Source organism: Strix aluco, chromosome 22 (assembly GCF_031877795.1).
Source record: "Strix aluco isolate bStrAlu1 chromosome 22, bStrAlu1.hap1, whole genome shotgun sequence".
Taxonomy (NCBI): domain Eukaryota; kingdom Metazoa; phylum Chordata; class Aves; order Strigiformes; family Strigidae; genus Strix; species Strix aluco.
The window spans coordinates 316,975-339,097 of record NC_133952.1 but is presented as its reverse complement, the minus strand read 5'-3'; the positions used below and the strand labels follow the sequence as shown (position 1 = coordinate 339,097).

The following is a 22,123-nucleotide window of genomic DNA, read 5'->3' as shown; positions in this document are numbered from 1 at the left end:
GGACATCCGTGACCTCCTGTTTGTCCTGCCTGGACTGTCACTGTTGGCTTGTCCGACCTCGGTCTGGCAGTCCTTGAGAGCGAAGCGGACAAGCCTGGAAGGGCTGGATGCTGTTCACGACCTCCAGCAGGATGATTCCTCCCTCCTTCCAGGCTGGGAGATGGGCGCCGTGTCTTCAAGGCGTAAGCATGGTCAGGGAGCACAGGGAGGGCTGCAAAGCCTCCACAGAAACATCCCGCTGCTGATGGAAGACCTGCGATAATCTGACTGTCGGCAGCGTCCGAACTGGTCGTCTGAATCAAAAGGGTCATCATGTGTGTTGCCTCTGTCTGAATGCAACCTTTCGTGCAAAATGGATGGCAATAACACATGAAAATTCTGCCGGAATGTTGTCTGAGACACCTGTAAGTCATTTCAGGATGCCTGGTATGAAGAACGGGCCTCAATTTGGCGTTGCTTTCAATTTCCCCCCCCTCTTGTGCCCCATTATAGTCGTGCTTTGAGATTTCTCTGAACAGATTAGCAGATGTCCTTAGAGGCATCTGGTGGTAAAAGCAAAATGCAGTGGCAGAATCCAGCACAGCAGAATTCTGTATATAAACTCCATATGATCAGCAAATCGTGGGCCAGCTCATGTTGGGGGTTTCTCCAAATCATCCCCTTTTGGCTTTCTCATCCCTCAGCTGGCAAAGTATGAGTTACAAGCTCACAGCTGGTGCTACGTTGCAATCCTTGTTTCGGGTCCACTATAATTAAGAACTATCTTTCTTTCGGAAAAAAGCTTTTTTCATTCCTCTGCTGCTTGGAAACTGATTGCTCCTGCCCGTGCCGCCCGCACGCAGCCACAGCTGGGGAAACCGGAGGTTTCACGTGGCACCCATCAGACTTAATACCTTGGGGCAGAGGCAGCTCTTGCCTCTCCCTGGAGTCACCAACTCTCTGTTCGGTGTAAATGAAACCATCGGGGCTCTTGGAGGTGACCTGAAACTGCTTCCCTGTGTTGTCACAACTGGAGAGGGCATTAAATGCTTGTAGCCCAGAACAAAGTTGAAATAGCAGTAATCGGCATTAATATGGTTTGAAGAATTGAGTTGTTGCATCTTTTTATCTTGACTTAAATTTGTGTTCAATTTCAGTAATTGTGTTGAAGGCTTTTTTTATATTTAATCTTAAAAGATCAGTTGTACAAAAATGCTGGATGGGGTGATTTTTACCATTCCCCATCTGGTCTGTCAGAGCTGCAAAGCGGCCCTCAATGAAACGGAAGCATGCCAGCTGAGTTCCAGCTGACCTCCACGGAAAAAAGTAACTTGGATTCTTCAAGAGTTTGGGTTTAGTAACGCAGATGTCCACTTGTGCTGTGATAGTACTTATGTGTTGCTGTGATGGGCTGTGGTTTTTCACTAAAAAGAGAATACCGTAGTAGGTGCTAGGTAGGTTCTTACGTCCCGCTGGCCACTCGGACTTTGCGTCCCCCCCCACATCAGCCGCCTGCTCGGTTTCTCACCGCAGTGCGTCCCTTAACGCTGCGCCTCGCACGCGAGAATCGCCCCTTTCCTCTCCCTTAGGTCTGTGGTGGCCATTATGTGCCCCCAGGACCTTGTTCCCATGCCCCTACGGGCCACTCCTTGGGAAATGTGGGTTTCCCTTGTGGGTGAGTTTTACCTGCTGTAGAAAGTTCTATTTTTGCCAAAAGAACAAAATCAGGAACCGTTTTCCACCTGGTGCTCCGGGTGGTCTTTCAGCTGCGTTTGAGGTATCAGGGAATCATCCCAGGAGCTGCAGCTGGCGTGGAGCGGGCTGGGAGCAGGGACGGAAACTAACCTGAGGGAAACCAAACCAAATCGTCTGTCCCCCTCGAAGTTGGGTTAAACCGGCTGCAGAGTTACAGAATTAGAGAAGGACAGAATTACAATTACAGAGCCGCTCCGAGGGTGCCATGGGCACACCAGCCTCTATTTTCTGTTCCCCTTAGTGTTTATCGCCCCTCCTCGAGCGCCGGCCAAGGGGGGTCGGTGCCCTTCTCCCGGCAGCTCCGCCAGGACGGTCAAAGATAACAGTAACGGGAGTCGTGCGGGTCGGGGTGGCCTCGTGCGCCGCGCTCGGGGAGGGTTTTTCACCCCAAATCGCCCAGGAAGATTCTTTCGCTAAAGCACCCCAAAGGTGGCCGGGGGGGCGGGGCCGCCCGCGGAGCCACGTGACTGCCCGCGCGCCCGCCCGTCCCTTGGCCTCTGGCGCCACCTGGCGGCGCGCGGCGGCCTCGGGCGGGGCGGGGCCGGGGGCGGGGCCGGCCCGGGGGGTGTTTCCTCCGCCCCCCCCGGGGCGCGGGTGTCCCCTCCGCCCCCCCCGGGCCGGGCCCGGGACCCTTCGCGCCCCCCGGCAGCGCGGAGCCCCGCGGAGAACCGGCCCGGCCCGGCCCGGCCCGGCCGCAGTCGCCTCATCCCGGCCGGCGCTGCCCGAGGCGAGAGCCCCGGGGCGGGGGGGCGGCGGGGCGGGCCCCGGTCCTTCACGCGTGAGCAGCCTCGAGCGTCAGGCGGCTGCGAGGGAAAACTGCCGCAGCTGTGAAGAAAAGTCCAGAAGCCTCGCTGGGAGCAGCTGCTGAGGAGTCTCACCCGCTGCGCTCCCCCAGGGTGACTGAGCCACGGCCACCCCCAGCGGCTGCTCAACAACCCCCCCTCGCACCGCAGCCAAACTGCGAGGGCAGGGCAAGGGCTCGCGGCAGACTGCTCGTCAGGGAAGGGCCAGGAGTGAAACGTCCGCACGAGTCCTCCCAAAGACGTTAAAATTCGGGAGGTGTCACGAGGAAACGGCAAACATGCAGGGTGATCTTCCCTGGCGGCGGGGCCCAGGAAATTTTTAAAGCAGTGACGAGGGCAGGTGGAGGGCTGGGAAATCAAAGCTGAATTGTGTGTGGGCGCCTGGGTACGGAGGGATAAATCTAATGGAAATCTTCTCCAGCCGAACTGAGAAATCAGAGCTAGGCCTTTACTTCTGTCAACACCAACGCCTCGAAATTGAAGGGACAAGGCTGCCGTTTCCAATTGACCATCACCATGGAAACAGCCTCCCGGTGTCAACAGTTGGTGGAGGGGATGCAGGAAGCAGGGCAGGCTCGTTCCCCTCAGCGGGGCGGGAGGACAAAGGACCCGCTGGCGCTAAGGTCAGCGCTTACAGGGTTTTTTAAAGTGTTTTGTGTTGCTCGGGAGAGGCCGAGGGCAGGACTCACACGGGTTTGCAGCGAGCTGAGGTACAGCAGGAGGCAGAGGCAAACAGAAACCTGACCCTGATTATTCCAAATATTCCAGCTCTGTCAGTCTGTCCAACTTAGCATGTGGGAGATGACAGCGTTGTTACTCAAAAAACAAAAGACAGGCCCTTGCCTGTCAAAATTGGGCAAAGAGCAGCACATAGGGTACGGGGAATGGCTTCGTTACATAGTGTGCGTATGCGTGTAAGCGTGTTGTACTGATGGGATACAGAAGTAAAGAGCTTCAGAGCAGAAACAGGAAGCGTGAAGTGGACAAAGTGGCAAAGAGGAATGTCAGAGCATTCAGAAAGGGTGAAAGGATCAGATTTAAATGTGGTAAGGTATTTTAGGGACAAGTTTGCTTAGGGTGGAGGAAACCACAGAGAGGGAAGTGGTCAGGCTTCAGCTGAGGGCAGTGTTTGGTGTACAGTGAAGGTGAGACGGCACAGCAGCTCGAGGTGATGGGGAGGAGGAAGGTGTCTGCAGGGCTGCAGAGCTGGTAGGACTGAGTACCACCAGCAGCGAAAGAAAATGTTAGCCAGGGTGGTGTAAGAAACCTGGACAATCGTATTTTTCTGTGTGTGAGTTTCCTTTGGCTTCTGAGTTGCCTTTTTGCTGGTAATCTAGATCATTTTCATTCCTTTGCTCATGATGGTCGAGGTCCTGACAGCACTAATGAATGGGGAACTGCTGGGCCAATATTGGAGGGCCATTTTTATTGTCTTTCTTCAAAAGGGAAGAAAGGTGTGAGCCCGTGCTCACAGAAAGAGGTTGGAGGCATTTCTGCTGGGAGCAGCATGAGCACTCTGAATCAGGGACCTTCCTCCAGCCTCACTCCTCTTCTCCACACACCCAGGGAAGTACCAGGACCTGTCCCCGGCTCCGCGGCCCCGGTGCTGCAGGCGCTGCGCGGAGGGTGCGTGGCCGGCAGCATGGAGCTGCTGTACAGCAACAGCCGTTAGACCCCTTCGTGGTACCACCGGAAAGGAAAGTGTTGGAGCAGTTCACAGCTTCCATTTTAAATTATAAGGAAGTGCAGGAGGAGTCTGAACAGAAATTCAGATTAAAGTACTTCCCAGAATTTCTGTCGAGCTTCAATCTTTTTCCTTTTTTTTGTGTTCCTACATTATGACTATATTTAATCAGATGTGGTTCTACACAGGTTTCACTTTTTGAACCACTAAGAAACAGGAAGAGTGTGTGTGTGTATGCTTTTTATTAACCTTCCTTTCATAATGCACTTTCTTCCCTATAGAAATCACCTTTCCTGCTGATTCATTACGTGTCAGGAAGCCAAGCGTGACATGCTAAAAGCCATCTTGATAGTATTTGGTATTCAGTACTAACAACTCACCAGCTCACAGGAGTTTTTCTTTAAAAGGGGGAGGGAGAAATTCTGCATATTGCATGTGCCAAGATAGCAGATAATTTGCATTAAGCAGCCAGACACTCTTTTTTTGCAATCTGTCACCCTTCACTGGCTTTTTATTTTATAACCTTCATAACATACGGGGAGCATAAGCACTTAAGTCTCACCACGTGGACAGAAGCTGGAGCCCTTTCGGATCAGCCGGAGCAAGGCTGGAGAAGGACCTTTCCTCAGCAGCAATAGATCCGCGATGGGACTTTGTTATACTGGAAGGACCCGAAAATAATAGGCATGGTACTATAAGTATCCAGCTGCAAAGCTGTCCGTTATTCCTTAGCTTCCAGCTCACAGCTTGATTCAGGCTTAAAAACCATCGTCACGAATACACAAACCACGAGACATGATGCGCTTACCAGAGCCGGCCCCTGCGATACGCTGCTCGTGATGGGATTTAGCAGCAGCAGGGAGCAAACTGCTGCAAAACGGACTTTCTGTAGCTGGCAGCACCTGTGTGAGCTCACTTCCTTAGCAAAATGTTTCTGAGGTAACCTGAAATAACTTAAAGTTTTTCAGTAATAATTACGGTTCAGTAACTTTATATAGTGTAGCTGAAAGTATTCCAAATACGTTATTGCACTTTAATCTCACTGTCAATGTATCTTTTGCAAAACTGCTATTTGAACATCACTTATTAGGCAGAACATCACATGTGACAGAATACTGTACCTGGAATAGTAAAGTGAATGGGAGTGGAGGTACTGATGTGGTAAGCGTATATAAACTTAAACTTAGACATAATAACAGATTCTCAGTGTTAAGAGGAAATTCAAAATTGTGAACATACTAGAAAGCAAAATCTGTTGGGTACGATAACAATAAATGTGGTTGTCAAGCAAGCATAGAGGGACTCATTACTAAACTAACTGCAGCACTTTAAATAGTGATATGAGGAAGAATACTTGTAAACCTTATTTACAATATTTCTGCAAGTTATCCGGCCTGTCCAATAAAAATACAAATTCTGCAATATAAAACCAGACCAAGATGAGATGCTGTTAGCCAAAGTAACACCAGTGGGTGATGAGGCAACACAGCAACAGGTGATAAAAAAAGCAATAAAACTGCTGCACAGAGCAGATCCAGGAACTCTTCCAGCGGCTGCGTATCACATACTAAATAAGCAGCACCAAAGAGGAGAACAGGAGCTTTACGCGGTATCTTGCCTCTTGACAGCAGTCATTAGCTGCCATAAACGTGCCCTCATTTGCTTCTGATCTTCTTGTGTGAAGCAGCTTACAGCTTGTTGCTCCAGAGTCTGCAGGTTCTTCTGGCTGTGCAGCGATTGTCAGCCCGGTGTGCTGCTGCCGGCATTTCACGGCCTCACATCGAGGACCTTCCCCGTGCAGGGATCTGTGTGTTTAGAGATTAATTCTACAACACTGAAGGACTTTCAGCTTTGATTCGGTATATTCTGGTTAAGGGTTTTAGAATACAACATGCAAGGAACCTGCTTTGCTAGAGCATGACAAAGACACTCCTGAAAAGAATCGCAGACCCATAGTTTGGGACCTTAGACGCCATCTAGTTCCAACCCCCTGCCATGGGCAGGGACACCTTCCACTCCATGAGGTTGGCACGTCCCCCCTCCCCAGCCTGCCCAGGTCCCTCTGGATGGCACATCCCTTCCCTCAGCGTGCCCCTGCACCACACAGCTCGGTGTCACTGGGAACGTGCTGAGGGTGCCTCAGTCCCCCTGTCCGTGTCCCCAACAACGACGTTACACAGCGCCGGTCCCAACCCCTGAGGACGCCGCTCGTCACCGGCTGCTCCTGTCTGTCGAGGGCCTCCTCCGCTTGGCCCTCCTGGTCAGGGGACCTGTAGCAGACCCCACTATAACGTCTCCTGTCCCTGCCCTCCCTTTAATCCCAACTCATAAGCTCTCGCTCAGCTCCTCACCCACCCCCGGCAGCGCTCGGTGCTTTCCAGCTGGTCACTGACATAGAGGGTGACCCCCACCCTGCCCGTCCTTCCTGAAGATCCTGTGTCCCTCCACCCCAGCCCTCCAGCCACAGGAGCCGTCCCACTGAGTCTCTGTGATGCCAATAAGATCGTGGCCCTGCAGGCGTTCCCATGTCTCTAGCTCCTTTTTTATTCCCCATGCGACGTGCATTTGCATGGAGAAGGAGAAGAAAAGCAGCAGCTCTTCAGGCCTGGGCTGCCAGGCGCGGGACAGCTTGGAAATGATGTCGCCACCAACCAGCACGTTCCAAAATCCGCAAGGGAGCTCTAGTGCACACAAAGGATAAATAAATAATATGCACATATAAATTGCTTAGAGAGACATTAAAGGAGACAGAAGATGCTTTGAGTCAGTTATTATGGAGAAAATATTTTATAAATGCTATTTCTATTGTAAGTCAGGTTGAGCATATCACTGTTATGTGAAATTCCGCGTCTAAAAACTTCTGAGGGAGCCTTTATTCAAGTAATTTATGTGCATGCAGTTTAGCATTCTTATTTAAATAGCTAACAGGCCAAGAGAGTCCCCAAGAAAAGAGACCTGCAGTTTGCAACATGTTCTGCAACGTCACCCTCCTGTTCGTTTTCTCAAATTACTAAAAAGTTGTCCAAGTCTGAGGAGGAACTCGCACAGTGTCTGTTAGTGACTCCCAAAAAATGAGTCAGTCTCCACTGCTGCCAACCAGGATCTGACAATGAAGACCTGGCAAAAGGTTTGTATTTGCTACTATACTGGCATATTTTTGGCTGCTGATTTTATTATAAAACTAACTAATTTTGTTTTCATATTAGACAGAAGATGATTCCAAAATGCTCCTTGCAACTGTACTGGTTTTGCTTTCAGGTTTTTAATGAAGGTTGCATGCACTATTTAGATAGTCCTTACAATTTTTCAGCTTAGTGAGTCACCATTAACAGCAAATTGAAATAGAGAAAGATATTCTGCTGAGGTTTTTTCCCCTGTATGTACCTATTCCAGGAATTGCATTTGGAAGCCTATGGATATCCGGGAGCAGAGAATAATAAAACAATAACTAGTACTGTTGCTTTTTATAGGTCTCCTTCAGTTCTGACAGAAAGCACCAGGAATGAGTTTCTGCTGTTCTTTTTGGGTGGCTTTTGATGATTTCTGGCATGTTTTTGAAGTTCCTGATGGGAAGTTTTACTGTTCTCTTCGCAGTTCATGGCATTAAGTGGACATGCAGCAATGGAAACAGCAGTTCAGGGTTCTCGGTGGAGCAGCTGGTGCAGCAGATCCTCGACAGTCACCAGACCAAACCGCAGCCTCGGACACACAACTGTCTCTGCACTGGTACCTTGGGTGAGTACCCTGGGAGGGCACGAGCGGTCGCAGCTTCATCCAGACCTGGAGCAGGGTTTGTCGTACTGACGTGCTGAGAGTGCTGTATCATGAAACACTGAGACACAATGAATTCAGATGGCAGAAGTCATGAGCGCAAAAAGATGCAGCTGGAACTTCTGGAAAAAATGTCAACACTTTGTAATGTGCAAGTTCTAATAAATGCTCTCTATATGTGATGTGCTCAGAAAGGCATATTCTCTTCTACATGTTCAAATTTTGTTACTGAAGCATCAAAATTTGATGTTCTTCCAACTTCACCCTCTGAATTCCTTGCCCTGCAGCCCACTTTGCTGAAGAAAATGGGCTCAGGTGGTTAATTACAAGGTATTACTGGGATAAGACAGGTTTTATTTAGGTATCATGACAATACAGGAGTTTTCTTTCCTGTTAAAGAAGATGGCTTTGTTTTGAGTGAGACTACGACAGCAAGAAACAGCATCCTTAGTATTAGCATTTTATAGAGAGAGTGGGAAGCTGAGTGATTCACTTTTCCCACTCATCTGCTTTATAGCCACCCCTTTCTAGTACTTTGGTCAAGTAAAATACATGACATGTTAATTAGTCTGTAGTGAAATTTATAAAGGAAAGCTGCCAGTGCTTCAAAGGGTTTATTTTTTTCTTCTTTTTTTGGGCAGTTGCATTATATAGTCAAGGCTTAAGTAAGAATGATGACCTCTGAAATACCTGAGTTTGGATTAAAATTCAACCCTTAAGGCTCAGCATTTGATCCAGGCTTGCAGATCTGAACATGAATCCTTTTATTCTTCCCTTTGATGTTTTGTCTTGTGCTAAGTCTGCTGCATGCTTTTTAACACAAGGGTATCGCTGTGTTTGGTAACGGCTTGCACGTTGACACACACACACACTCCCAATTCCTCTCTGCCATCCGCAAAGACGGCAGCGTGAACGCCTCTCCCTTGTTCCTGTTCATCTCTGTACCTGGGAGAATAGAGAGATTTAATATTGTGTTTAGTCTCAAAAGCGCTGTCCTGAACTACTTTAAGTGACCCGATTCAAATCTTGAGCACATAATAGAGAAGTTCCCCTTCAAGGGCAAGGAACAAAAGATTGAGCAAATCGCAGCGGCTGCATGGACACTTTATGTTACCCAGAAGATGGCATTTATAATTGTAGCCATCAGCTATAAGGAGGGGGTTTCTTTCCCCCTTTAGTCATTATACGGTACCATAATTAATGTTCTTACCTCATTCTAGGGAAAATGAATCAATTAAGGACAGAAACAACAAAAATTTATGGGCTGTTCTTTAAACAATAAAAGCAGTCCCTGCACCAGGGGTTGTGGCTGAGATGCCTTTGTGGACAGAATTGTTTACGTCGTCCCGGTGCTTTCCAGGCTCCCCTGAGCGGGGGCCGGTGAAGTGCCGCTGGCTGAACCCCGGGCAGGGCTCTTACCGTGACCTCTGAGCGTTCCTCAGCCGCTCCCACACTAACCGTGCGCTTTGCGTGCGACCTCAGAGCACAGAATGTTTATCTGCCAGCGTGTGAACAGCTTAGGACAAGAGAAACGCGTCGCCATCCTTACGGAGGGAGAGCTCTCTCCGTGCTGCCAACGCCCCGTAACAGTGTGATGGGCACCTGCAAGAGACACGATGGTGACGAGGAGATGAGGGTGGCGGTTGAGGCGGCGGGGTGACAGCAGGGACAGGAGTGTGACACGGCATCTGTCACCCCCAGATCACCGGTCAGCTCCCACACACGGGCATGGCTGTCAAACCGCGGACACGAGCCGGCGTGCAGAGCCACCCTCGGTGTCACAGGGGGACGAGGCTTCGCCGTGGCACGGACAGAGCAGGGCCTGCGTGGCAGCAGCCCCCTGCCATGGGCGACAGCAGCAGCCCTCGCTCTGCAGACTTTGCACTGGGATTGGGCCCGTTTAAAACTTGTCACAGACGCCGATTCCTCTCCTCCTGACGGGTTGTCTAATGGGGGCAGGGAGTGAGGGGGTGAGGGGAAGGGCGCACAGGCGCCTGTTTCGAGGTTGCTGTCATTGCACGCAGTGGAACTATGCGTTAGACAGAAAGGGATCTGTAAATCTGGCCCTGGTGAGAAATTAATTTTATTTCCGAGGTCTCTCTTGCTCGCTCTCTCTCACACGCACTCGCGCGGCAGCAGGGCTCTCCTTTGCTACAGCCATAAGATACACGACTAGCATCGTCTTAACTTTGTGTTTACTGAGTGGCAAATGTTGTTGTTTTCTGGCACAGGGGCAGGAAGCAGTGTGCATCACAAGTGTAACAGTGCCAAACACCGCATCATATCACCAAAGGTCGAACCAAGGACAGGTGGGTACAGCACTCATTCAGAGGTACAAAATAACGATGTCTCTGAAGGCAAGAACGAGCACAGTCATGGCAAGGCCTCCAGCCGAGAGAAGAGGAACGGCAAAGTGGCGAAACCAGTGTTGCTCCATCAAAACAGCACTGAGGTTTCTTCCACCAACCAGGTGGAGGTCCCTGACACGACCCAGAATTCTCCCGTGTCCATCAGCAGTGGATTAAATAGCGACCCGGATATGGCGGACAGCCCGGCCGTCACTGGCGTCTCCAGTATGGCTGTGGCCTCAGTTATGGGAAGCTTGTCACAAAGTGCCACCGTGTTTATGTCAGAAGTCACCAGTGAAGCTGTGTATACCATGTCACCCACCTCCGGCCCAAATCAACACCTTCTGTCCTCAGATGCAGCTGCACAAGGACTGGTACTTGCTGTGAGTTCAGATGGACACAAATTTGCTTTTCCAACAACCGGCAGTTCAGAGAGCTTGTCGATGCTACCCAGCACGGTCTCCGAGGAACTTGTGCTCTCCACAACATTAGATGGAAATAGAAAGATTCCAGAAACCACCATGAATTTTGACCCAGACTGTTTTCTTAACAATCCCAAGCAAGGGCAGACTTATGGTGGAGGAGGTATGAAAAGTGACAGCATCAGTACCAACATAAGGCAGTCACCCACAACAGAACGTAGCTTCAACTTCAATACAACCCTCACAAAAGAAATTAAAACTGAGGACACATCTTTTGAACAACAGATGTCCAAAGAAGCATTTTCCTCCACTTCTGCATCCAACACTCTCACCCTCACTACCGGTTCAGGTTTGCTTCCATCTGGAGGAGGTCTGAGCCCAAGTACCACCCTGGAGCAGATGGACTTCAGTGCCATTGACTCCAACAAGGACTATTCTTCCAGCTTCAATCAGACCGTCCAGAGCCCTCACGTTCATCAGACCCCTTCCCCCAGCTTCTTTCTGCAGGATGCCAGCAAAACTCTTCCCCTTGAGCAAAACACTCACAACAATTTGAATGACACAAGTGGCTCATTTGTGAACACGTTAGGAATCCCCAGTGTGAAAACAGAGTCCTCGTCCCAAACCACTTCCAACTGTAACGGCACAGTGGAAACCAGAATAGAGTCCACCTCTTCTCTCCAGCTCATGCAGTTCCAAGCAAACTTCCAGGCTATGACTGCAGAAGCTGAAGTTCCCATGGAGACCTCCCAGCAGGCAGAAGGGAACGAAAATCTACTTAAATCAGGGGATCTTCAAGCCTGCAGCACAGAACACTACTTGCAGCCTGAGGCCAATGGGAGTATCAGGAATGGGAACAATCTCCCTATTCTCCAAGGAAACATGGTACAAGGACTCTATCCCGTGGCCCATCCCAGCTTAAATAACTCCTCCAACATGGAGCTTAACTTGGACCACTTTGACATCTCCTTCAGCAACCAGTTTTCTGATCTAATTAATGATTTCATATCGGTAGAAGGTGGGAGCAATGCTCTCTATGGACACCAGCTGGTGTCAGGGGACAGTGCCGGACTGTCTCAGCCTGAAGACAGTAACAGAGCAACCTACAACCAGGCTGAAATGTGCATCCCGTGCTGCAGTCCTCAGCAAGCCAACATGCAGCTCAGCAGCACAGAGAACGGAGCCAGCACCATGGCGTACATGCATGTGGCTGAGGTGGTCTCAGCAGCCGCGGCACAAGGCACTTTGGGGTTGCTACAGCAGAGTGGGCGCTTGTTCATGGTGACAGATTATTCACCAGAATGGTCTTACCCTGAGGTAAGTCTAGGGCTTTTACTCATTAACGTTTACTGCCTTATCTTTCGCTGCTTTGTTAATAAAGGCTCCCAAGAACTGTTTTGTTAAAGCTTTGACAAGGCTTTTAAAATATTTCTCTTAGAAGTCAGAGCATCCATGGCCATTTGCATGTCTGAGTGCACTTTTAATTAAGCACTTCATTATCCTGGCAGGGCCCTTTCTTCACTTGGGAAGCATCCGAACAGAAATGTTTTGTTGCACTGAAAAGCAATGTATTTCCCACATGATGGTTTCATGGTGCTGCCTCGCCACGTTAGACCAATAGAGTTTGCAAACTGGAGCTGATCCTTGAATGTGGCTCTGATGTTCTTTGTAGAATAATCCAGGACCTTCATGGCCTTCATGAGTTCAGCCTTCACCTCCATCCCCCAGAGTATCCAAAATCAGTTGCATGCACCACAAGTTAAAAACGTCAGCAGCACAGACGTGAAGGAATGCTGGAGGACAGAGGCTGTTTTGAGCCAGTAATGGAGAGGCAGGTTGTTTTGAATTAACAAAACGGTCCTTTGTGGTTTTGTAAGCCCAGCCTTGGAGCACTGTTGTATCTGTTACCTTACGGAGGTGTATAATAACTGCTCAGGAGAAGATCTCTCTGCTCCTGTTGACTGGTGATCCGATTATCAGTCCTGTGATGCCACCGCCAGTAAGTGTGCATCTGACACCACTGGATGGCAAGTTTGCCAGTGGGCGAGGCAGCAGAAATGTGCAGTAATAAAATGAGGTGGCTTAGCCTTCAGCTGAATGACCCTGCGACCGCTCCAGGCCCACGGTGTTACAGGAGCAGGCGGTGAGCTGGTGTTCAGTGGCTCTAAGAGTTCTCGCCTGCAGTACGGGACTTGGTGTGCAAACACGGGTGTTCGCTCTGCAGATGGGAAGAGCCTGAGGCTGCCAGCACGCAGGAGCGGCCGGCGGGCACTGATGAAAAGCCTCCGTCGGGAGTTTCTGCCCGCCGTTTAGTCACTCTCTCGCCAGGCAAGCCCATCGTGGCCAGCGAGGTGGCAGCGCAGGCTCGGGCGGGTGGGCAGCTGGAGGCGTCCTGCCACTCGCCACAGCCTCACCCAGCCCTCGACCGACGGGGAAGCCGGGGGCCGTCCAGGGCAGGAGGTGCCCAGGGCCCTCACTCCGCCGGCTGCCAGATCCAGAGGCCTCTCTAAGAGCCGAGGCGGCCACGGCTCCTCTCCCACTCGCCACCAGCTCAAGTTCACCTTCTCTTGGTCTTGGTGGAAAACCGGGTCTGAACGTGCCAGTTTGCTTCTCTGGAGTATAATACAAGGTGCAGAGCCAGCGCTGCGGTCACTGCTGGTGTCGCCGAACCAGCTGGTTGGGAGCAGTGACACAGTGGTGGCCTGTGAGCAGCTGGGCCCCGTGTTTCGGGGGCTCGGCTCTGCCGGGCTCAGGCGCCGCCTCTGCCGTACCTGTGCCGGCACACTCGGTCTGACTCCGCTTGTGCAGAAGGTCCCAACAATCCACACTAACAGCAGCCTCCAGCCTTTCTAGTGCAAATCGTTCTTTTTTGCCGCTGCCATGGAAACCTTTTTTTTTTTTTTTTAATCCATTGCTACACTAACGGGTTGTTCCACTCCTGCTGGCAGAGCCTGTTTTATTTCGGACCGCAAGGCCGAATCCATGTGCACAGACGCACCGGCCCAGGAGCGCTCCCTGGCCGCGGGGATCCTTTCCCAGCGGCCCGGCGCCGCAGTCGCGCGCTTCTCGCCCTCCCCCCGCCGACAGCGGCCTTCTTCGCTGCTGCGGGGGGACCCGGGGGGGCCGGAGGGGCCATCGAGGGGAGCCCCCCCCCCAGCTCTGCCGCCGCCGGGTGGGCTCCTGGGCGGCCTCGGCTCCCCGCGGCCCCGCCGCTGCCCCGCGGCCCGGTCCTGGCCTGGATCCGCCTCCCCGGGCCGCGCTCCCTCCGGCGGCCGCCCGAGGGCAGCACGGCCGCGGGGAAGGGGCCGGCGGACGGGGCGGCGTGGCGGCTGCGGGGCCCGGCCGGAGCAGGCCCGAGGCCCGGCCCGGCCCGCGGCGGAGGCCCCGGTGCCGCCGCTCCCGCGGGCCCGAGCGTGAGGGCAGCCGGTGCCTCCCCGGTAGCGGCGGGCGCCAAAGGCCGCCCGGGGGCCGGGCAGAGCCCCGGGGGAAGGTTTGGGGCCGATTTGGCCCGAGCAGCTCCGCAGACACGGCCCCGTGTGGGGTCACCCCGCGCTGTCGTGCGCGTGTGTAACCGGCTGCCGGCGCCCAGAAGAGCGCGAGTGGGCGGCTGCGGGTGCTGGCAGAGCTCTGCCCTCGCCGCGGTCTGTCGGCTCCGCGGCCCCGCTCCCCCGAGGCCGCCCCTCGTCCCTCCCGTCCCCCGCAGGGCCGGGCGGCCGTGGCGGGCACAGCGCTCGCTGCCCGTGGCCGGTGGCACCTGTCGGTGTCCCGAGCTGCGCCGGGAGCCTGAGGGGACGGTGGTGGGCGCGAGGCGGGGATGGGGCGCCCAGGGGTGCCCAGGAGCTGCCTGGAGCGGGGGTGGCCGGCGGGGTTCACCCATCCCGGCCCCGGAGCTGGCGAGGGACCGGAGAAGGGCAGGCGAGGGCCACGCTGGCAGAGTGCGGGGCTGGAGCGTGTGGGCAGGAGCGGGGAACAGAGCAAGTGAGAGAGACAAAAGATGACGGAATGTTTGCGGGTCTCTGTGCGGGACTGGGCATCCGTGTTGGCCCGTGCCAAGGGTCTGTGTTAGCCTGGCGCCTCCGTCCGCCCTCGCCATGCTCGCTGACATTCAGCCGTTTCAGCACGTGGTTCTCTCTGGGAATGGCATCTTCTGTAATGCTTTTTTTTCCCCCCTCTTTTCCTCGCAGGGAGGAGTAAAAGTCCTCATTACTGGTCCATGGCAGGAAGCCAGCAATAATTACAGCTGTCTGTTTGATCAGATCTCAGTGCCTGCATCTTTAATTCAGCCAGGGGTACTGCGCTGCTACTGCCCAGGTAAGGAACACCTCTCCTAGAGCTGGTGGTCTCAGAGAAAGTTCTTGTGCCCTGTATATGTCTTGACTAAACTCATGGACCCATTGTGAAAGGCAGTGCATAAACACTGGGAAGCTTTTGCTTTTTCTTTGACCTATTTAGTGTGAGACTAGCAATTTGAGATCTTGATACATCACAACAGATCACAACCAATATTCTTTAGAAGCTCTGAATTAGCTTTCAAATAATTATTTGAAATCATTTCATAGAATCCCAGACTGTTTTGGGTTGGAAGGGACCTTAAGGACCATCCAGTCCCACCCCCTGCCATGGGCAGGGACACCCTCCACTAGCCCAGTTTGCCCAAAGCCCCGTCCAACCAGGCCTTGAACCCTTCCAGGGAGGGGGCAGCCACAGCTTCTCTGGGCAACCTGTGCCAGGGCCTCCCCACCCTCACAGGGAGGAATTTCTTCCTTATGTCTAATCTAAACCTACCCTCTTTTAGTTTAAAACCTTTTAATTATTTAAAATAATTCTAAGCATCTCTTTAGTTTTGATTAAAGAGCAGCTGTTATCCAGGAGTGCACTCGCTGCTCTGTGGACTCTTAATTTGCCTGTATTCCGCACTTTGTCCTTGGTACTTAGAGGATGAGAACGCCTCCAGCCTCCCTGCAGAGATTAGCAGTGCTGGCCCTCAGTAGATGGCTTTAGGTGTATGCAGGATAACTTGGCTTCATTGTTAGGCCCCGGCTTCCCACTGGAAGTGCAGCGAGGCTGGTTAATCTTTAGGAACACCTGTGATTCTGCATCCTGCCAAAACAACCGCCCATTAGATGACTCTTAGGCATACAACCTTCGTGTTTGAAAATACAGATTGGCGTTTTGGACTCTTCAGTTGTCTAGTCACAAAAATATTGTCAAACGCCCCCTCTCCTCACTGCATCTGCTCTCAGCCCGCCGCGTAGCCCACAGGGAGATCAGTGGGGTAATACCGAGCTCTGCGTTTCTGCGGGGAGGTCTCTGTCTTACCACATGTGCTTTCCTTTTAGCTCATGACACTGGGCTCGTGACTTTGCAAGTTGCCTTCAACAATCAGATCATCTCCAATTCTGTGGTGTTTGAATATAAAGCCAGAGCTCTGCCAACCCTGCCTTCCTCCCAGCATGACTGGCTGTCCTTGGATGGTAAGAACATGCGATACTCTTTAACAAAGGCTGGCAAGTGTCAGGTCTGTGAAGGAAAGGAGCAGCTCCTGCTGTGGTGGGGTGATGCAGAGGGGCGGGTTTGTGCTGGGGGGAAGGTCTGTTGCACGATTAATCAAAGACCTCTTGCTGAAGTTTCGTACTTGTTCCTTTGGTGTGAACAAAATGTGGCTGCATTTGATGGGAAGGAGACAAAGGGGTCTCTTTGTCTGAATAGAAAGCTGATTGTTTCCCAAAACAGGGACTACCCAGACCCTAGCAGGAGAGAAGCATCTGTGCTGCAGCTGTGTTCCCTGAGAACCCTGAAACTTGAGCTTATCTAGAAAAATGTTTATTTACCTAAGCAGAAAGTGGGAAGATGGTGAGATAATTTAAGGAATGAGGGGACTTTAGCCAGCCACTGCTATGGTGTCCACATCTCACCTCGTTACCTAGCAGTTACCAAATGGGGCAGAGGCAGATTCTGTCAAACACCTGAGAGTCTCAGTGCCGGAGCAGTCTGTGCTGATGGCAAGCCAGGCATGCTCTGGCACCTCACAGCCACAGTCAGCCTCTTCAGACTGGTAAGAGCATCCCTCGTGCCTTGCAGGGATGAGAGGGACACCCTGATAGCATTAGCTCTTAGCCAGGCAGTTGGCAGAAGAATCCTCGATTGATCAGAACAGATCCCTGGGACCAGAATGTTGCACCGAGGGATGGGAGCCCGGGCTCTGGGTTTGTAGGGCAGCTCTGTGCAGGCAAGTCTTAGGTTCAGGTCTGCCTGGTAACCCTGTGCCTTCAAAATGCATTTTATAAAGGAGCAAGATGAGAAGGCTAGCAGGGGAACTTGGGAGCCTTCGTTTCTCTTCCTGTGATGGCTTAGAGAGATGCATCTTCCAGCTCAGACCAAGGAGGTGCAGGGAAATAGCTGGGAAAGGACCGGTAGCACTGCCTTCATCTTCCTTTATCAGAGAGAGCCAGCTGCTGCGGCACTGCATTTTGTGCAATCTTAGCAAAGTCCCAACGCTTCTGCTTGGTCACCCATTTGCTAAGTGTCTATTTTCTCTGCTAAATACAGGAGACAAATATGGTAAGGTCAGATCCTTAGTCTTCAGAGATTTCATAGCTGAGAAACTAATGCTAATGTTACAAAGCGTTACACAAAAGAAGTCACAGAAGTAGTTGTTTGCACAGGGCCATACTGAAGGGAAGAGAAATAATGAGGTAAGACACTGATGCAGTTTGTTCCTCAGTCAATTAACCTCATCCTATTCTGTCTGTCAGCTGCAAACATGGTAACTGTAATACAACACGTGCTTTGGGAAATCTACCATGATTATTACTTTTGACACCAGTTTAATGCCTTTAAAATATTGCTGTCATTACAGAGATTTGAAGCATATGCTACTGTGTTGTTATTTTATATCTTTGATGGACATGGCAAATACTTAGAACTGTTTAACTGGAGAAATACCGAACAATTTCGAGCTTAATTCAGGCCAACTACATGTCAGTGTAGGCAGGTGGCAGTTGAGAGGTGGGCTCCCTCATTCTGTCTGGGAAGCCTTGTCAGAAAAAGCTTTTTTCATTAAAGCATTCATTAGAAGCTTTTTCCATACCAGTAGCAGGTGTGAGCCAAACCTGAGCACCCTGACACTGCTGGTGGGAGCATCCGCAGTTCGTCTGTGCACCGTGAGCACCAGGGGCAGGTGAGGAGGAGCCATTTCTAGCTGGATTCTGGCAGAGTGGTGCATGTACGTGTGCAGAGTCCGAGCCGATGCTTTTGGAGACAGTTGGGGGGAAAGAAGAAGATAGCATTTCCTTCAGAGTAGCACCAGGCGTGGTTTCAGTGGCACAGTACCGGTATCTTCAGCTGTTCAAGGTTATCCATTAGTATTAGCAGCAGACTGACGCATCCTCCCCTGGCTCTCCCCCTCCCTGTAACGTCACCGAACACAAACGTTCAGTTTGTCTCTGCTTTCTGACCTGTAGCTGCTGTGTTTCTCGTGCCACGTACAAGAGGGACATTTCAGGGAAGCTGGGGCAGCACTGCTTCTGATGTTGGTAGACAGGGTGGCACAGAGACAGGTCACTGTGATTATTGCAGGAGTAAAGAGAGGTTGTGACTTGGCTGCAGAGGCATACCTGCAGACAGAAATGGAAATAGCTCTTAAAGAGCAAGGGCACGTAGTCTCGTGTTCAGCATCAGAATTGAGCTTGCTTGACTCCTGCGTATTGGAAGAGTCTCCAGGTGCTTTTCATCTGCTGCTGGGGCGGCACGTTGCACGTGGAGTGCAGCCGATCCTGGTGCAATGGAGACTGATCCGCAGCTGTCACCAGGCTCTCCGGTGTGGCGTGCAAAGTGGGCAGGTTTTAAAACCCTTGTTAGACAATTCCCTCAGTGCTGGTGAATCCGGAGGAGCTGCAGAAGGTGGCTGTGAGTGCTGTCTGGTGTTCCTGCAGTTTGCTGGGAGCTCCCAGTTAGCGGGCAAGTTCTCAATTAGAGATTGCTATGATGTGATGGTGGTGGAAGGGAGGGGGACTGCAGCACTGAACAAACTAGGGCATTGCTAGCAGGGAGGGAAAAAAAAAGTAAAAGGACCGCTGCATTGCAGAGGCCCTTCAGGGAAAAAGACTGAATAATTATACTAACCATGACTTATCAGAAGCCTCTGCCTTGATGCAGAGCACTCCAAAGGGAGCAAATTACACTTTAAAGGACCAGCAGCATCCTCCCATTTATTCTTAGAGAGCAAATGTTAGCTTAGCTAGTTAAGGTATAAGCTAATGTTGAGTTGATTCTGTCAATAGAATAAATACACAAATCCCTGTCTCCTCTGTTTACTTTAATTGCCCAGCTTCAAATCGTTGCCCTTCTGACTGTTCTGTAGTCTTGAGGGATGGTTTTGGAGGAATATTTATAGTCCCAAAATATTGACTAGAATTTTTAAATTCCTTTTAATTAACTCGGTGGAACACTTTGAGTTCCTTTGCATGACCCTGTTAAAACACAGTTAAGGATTCCAGCTAGTATGACCGCTGTGAGAGAGGCAGGGTTAACAGTCAGCCATACCCCAGGGACAGTGTAGGAAAAGGATAAGCAATTTCCATCTTGCATAAGTTTAGAGAAATAATTGTCTTCCACAAATCTCTTTAAAAGAAAGACAAGGCGTCCTATATGTGAACTGTATATTTCCAGTTACATTAAGACAAAAATTAATCTGCTTTCTTTGGTCAGTTCTGCAGATACCTGAAAACCTGTAGCCTCTGTTCCTGTCTTAAGGAGGCAAGTCTTTAGCTGCCTGAGCGTGCCCAGCTCACAGCGTAGTGGTTCCAGTTTCTCTGCAAGCTCCTCTTGAGAATTTATTGTCCAGTTACAGGACTTGCGCAGTCGTTGTATGCCTTTGCAGCAATAGGCTGTGCTACACGGGCTGTAGCACAGCTCTGGACGTAAAAGGGCAGACAGCAGTAGCTCGCTCATGAAAGGATATGGTGTCAGCAAAGCCAGTAAATGAAATGGATGTGTCCGTGAAATTGCTGCTCTCGGGTATGGATGGCTCCCAGTCTATGCTCAGATAGGCACACTTGGAATCACACCTCTGTAGAAGTTTCCAGATTTCAACAAAGATGGGTTAGCAAGGAAGCATCTGAAACCAAGCGTTGCAAAGGTGGAGTTGCAGGGGGGCCAGCAGGAAGAGGCGAGCACAAACTCTTCTTCCCACTGGGCAGCTCTCGGCGCAGGCGCGGGGCAGAGGCGCTGCCGGCTGCGGGACGTCCCCGCACCTTCTGCCGCGGGATCCAGGCGTGGGCCCGCGCCGCGGCGCAGCGGCAACTGCTCCCACCTGGCTGTCGCACCGGCAGAGAGCAGCAGGGGAGTGACCTATCGTGCTTCCTTCTTAGAAGTGCTTAAGGCAACTTCTGGTTTCAGTTTTTTTAAAGGCAGGTGATTCCTAGGATTATTCAGGGAACATCTAACCAGTGCCTGTAGGGCTCGGGGTCTGGGAGAGATACGATGAACAGGAGGGCATTTTGAGTGAAACAATGGGAATTGTGTTTCCCAGAGAAAAACATTTCATTAAATAATTTCCTGGATTTTAGTAATTGCTACTCTTGGAAGTAGTGAGCTCGGGACAAGGATAAAACCCCACCTGTTTGAGCACAGAGTAAGTATTGGCCACTGGGATCAGGGAGCCGTACTGCAAACACCTAGGAAGTGTTTGAGACCATCTCCCTCCGTGCCTCCTGTTTCTAGGGCCGTGTCGGGCCAACTGAAGGACTGTGCAGAGGAGGCATTTTGGGGACAGCACCTTGGGTGGCCATCCTCTGAAGGGCTGCTCCCTTTTTCTTTCCTTTCCTTGTCTGTGCTGCGCTATAGAGGGTAGCGCACCTTTTTCTGAGCTATATGCAGCCACGCTGCTTTTATGCTGAGTTTTCCTTATCGTACCCCACAGATGAGTTGGACCTTTTACAAAAGGACAGTGGACACCAGCTGCTGATGTTCTTGCATTTTTTTCCTAGTTAATTAGAATAGTGGTGTTGGTTCTTTTCTCGTGAAGCACTCCCTCCCATGTGATCCCAATCTGCTCTGATAAACTTGGCAGCCTCTTCTTTTTTCTCTATAAAACTGACAGTTTTCAGAAGCCATCATGCGCTCATTTGACCTCACTTTTCATTCACTGTCTGTAGAGAGGTTCTCCTAAGAAAGAAAACAAAAAAGAAGAACAAAAAGCAAACGAGACCCCTTCTGAACTGAAGGACAGAGATCTCCTAGTGACAGATGTGTAACAAATTAGAAAGGCTTTTTAGTACAGATTTCCAGTGGAAAGCACATATGTTTGCCCTCCACTGAAGCCTTTACTGCTTTCAGAAAGTGTCCATAGAGATGATGCTTCCCTGACATGGGACATGATCAGCAATTCCAGGGAGAATGGTGTGAGTGCTCCTTGGCATTACGCTTACGTATCTGCAGGAAAGAGGTTGGGAGCAGTAAGTGCTGCCGTAGGGAGCCCAAACAGAAGTTAAAAATACACAAACCAACGAGTCCAGTGTGTGATAGGATGGGCAAGGGTGTGACTGGTACTGAATGTCAGGGGGTGCCACAGGCAGCCTTCCAGCTGGCGTCAGAGTCTCAGTGTAAGATTTGGCTGCCTTTCCCAGCTGGAAAACATAAAAAAGACTGGGGGCTTTGGTGGCTCGCTGGTGTTAGCGTGACGTGGCCATACCTGTGGCACTCAGACTCTTGTGTTGGCACGCAGGAGGTGGATGGGATCACAGGTCTTCACGTTACCTGCATGCTGCCCGGGGCACCTCGCAGCTTGGCGGGGATGCGATTTCTGTGTGGTGGTGAGCGTGCGAGATGGGGGATGTTCATCACCAAAATCCACAGAGGACATCTGTGTACCGGGACCAGATGTGGCGAGATGCAGGCAGCACAGTCTTGTAGGAGAGATGTGTTCAGCGTCAGCGTGGTCCGTAGAAATGTTTTTATGCAGCCGTGAGAGACTCATGGTAGAAAAAAGTCCATGTCCATAAACAGTAGCACTGCTGATCATCCTCTCTCCATCTGAGGAGACGTGACCGTGTGTTTAACTTTACATCTTGGATTTTACCATAAAAGATGATATATTTGGGTTCTCTTCAGGAAGAGAATAGGGCCATGGTGCAGCTCACGGGCACGCGTGAGCGCTGGTCCTTACAGCTTCAAATGTTTGTTCATCCTCCTCTTGTCTTTGCTGACTCCAGTCCGTGTGGAGGCTCGCTCTGTTCTGTTCATATTCCTGTTGAGATTAGTTTGGTGGTTGTTTTTTTTCTTCTCACACTGGGTCGTTAGGGGCAGGCTGCTCTGCAGCCCTCACTTCAGGAAACCTGTCCTGTGGCTTTGGCTGAATTT

General features: G+C 51.2%; 1 protein-coding gene across 11 annotated transcripts in view; it reads left to right on the top strand.

The window, feature by feature from the left end:
- CAMTA1 (calmodulin binding transcription activator 1) overlaps window positions 1-22,123 on the top strand; it is a 305,869-nt gene that overhangs the window by 245,001 nt on the left and 38,745 nt on the right. For all 11 annotated transcript variants that reach the window (XM_074847837.1, XM_074847839.1, XM_074847834.1 and 8 more), the window contains 4 exons: window positions 7,816-7,956; window positions 10,224-12,079; window positions 14,947-15,073; window positions 16,102-16,236. In XM_074847837.1, coding sequence (XP_074703938.1) covers window positions 7,816-7,956; window positions 10,224-12,079; window positions 14,947-15,073; window positions 16,102-16,236 — 2,259 coding nt within the window. The remainder of the gene's footprint in view (window positions 1-7,815; window positions 7,957-10,223; window positions 12,080-14,946; window positions 15,074-16,101; window positions 16,237-22,123) is intronic.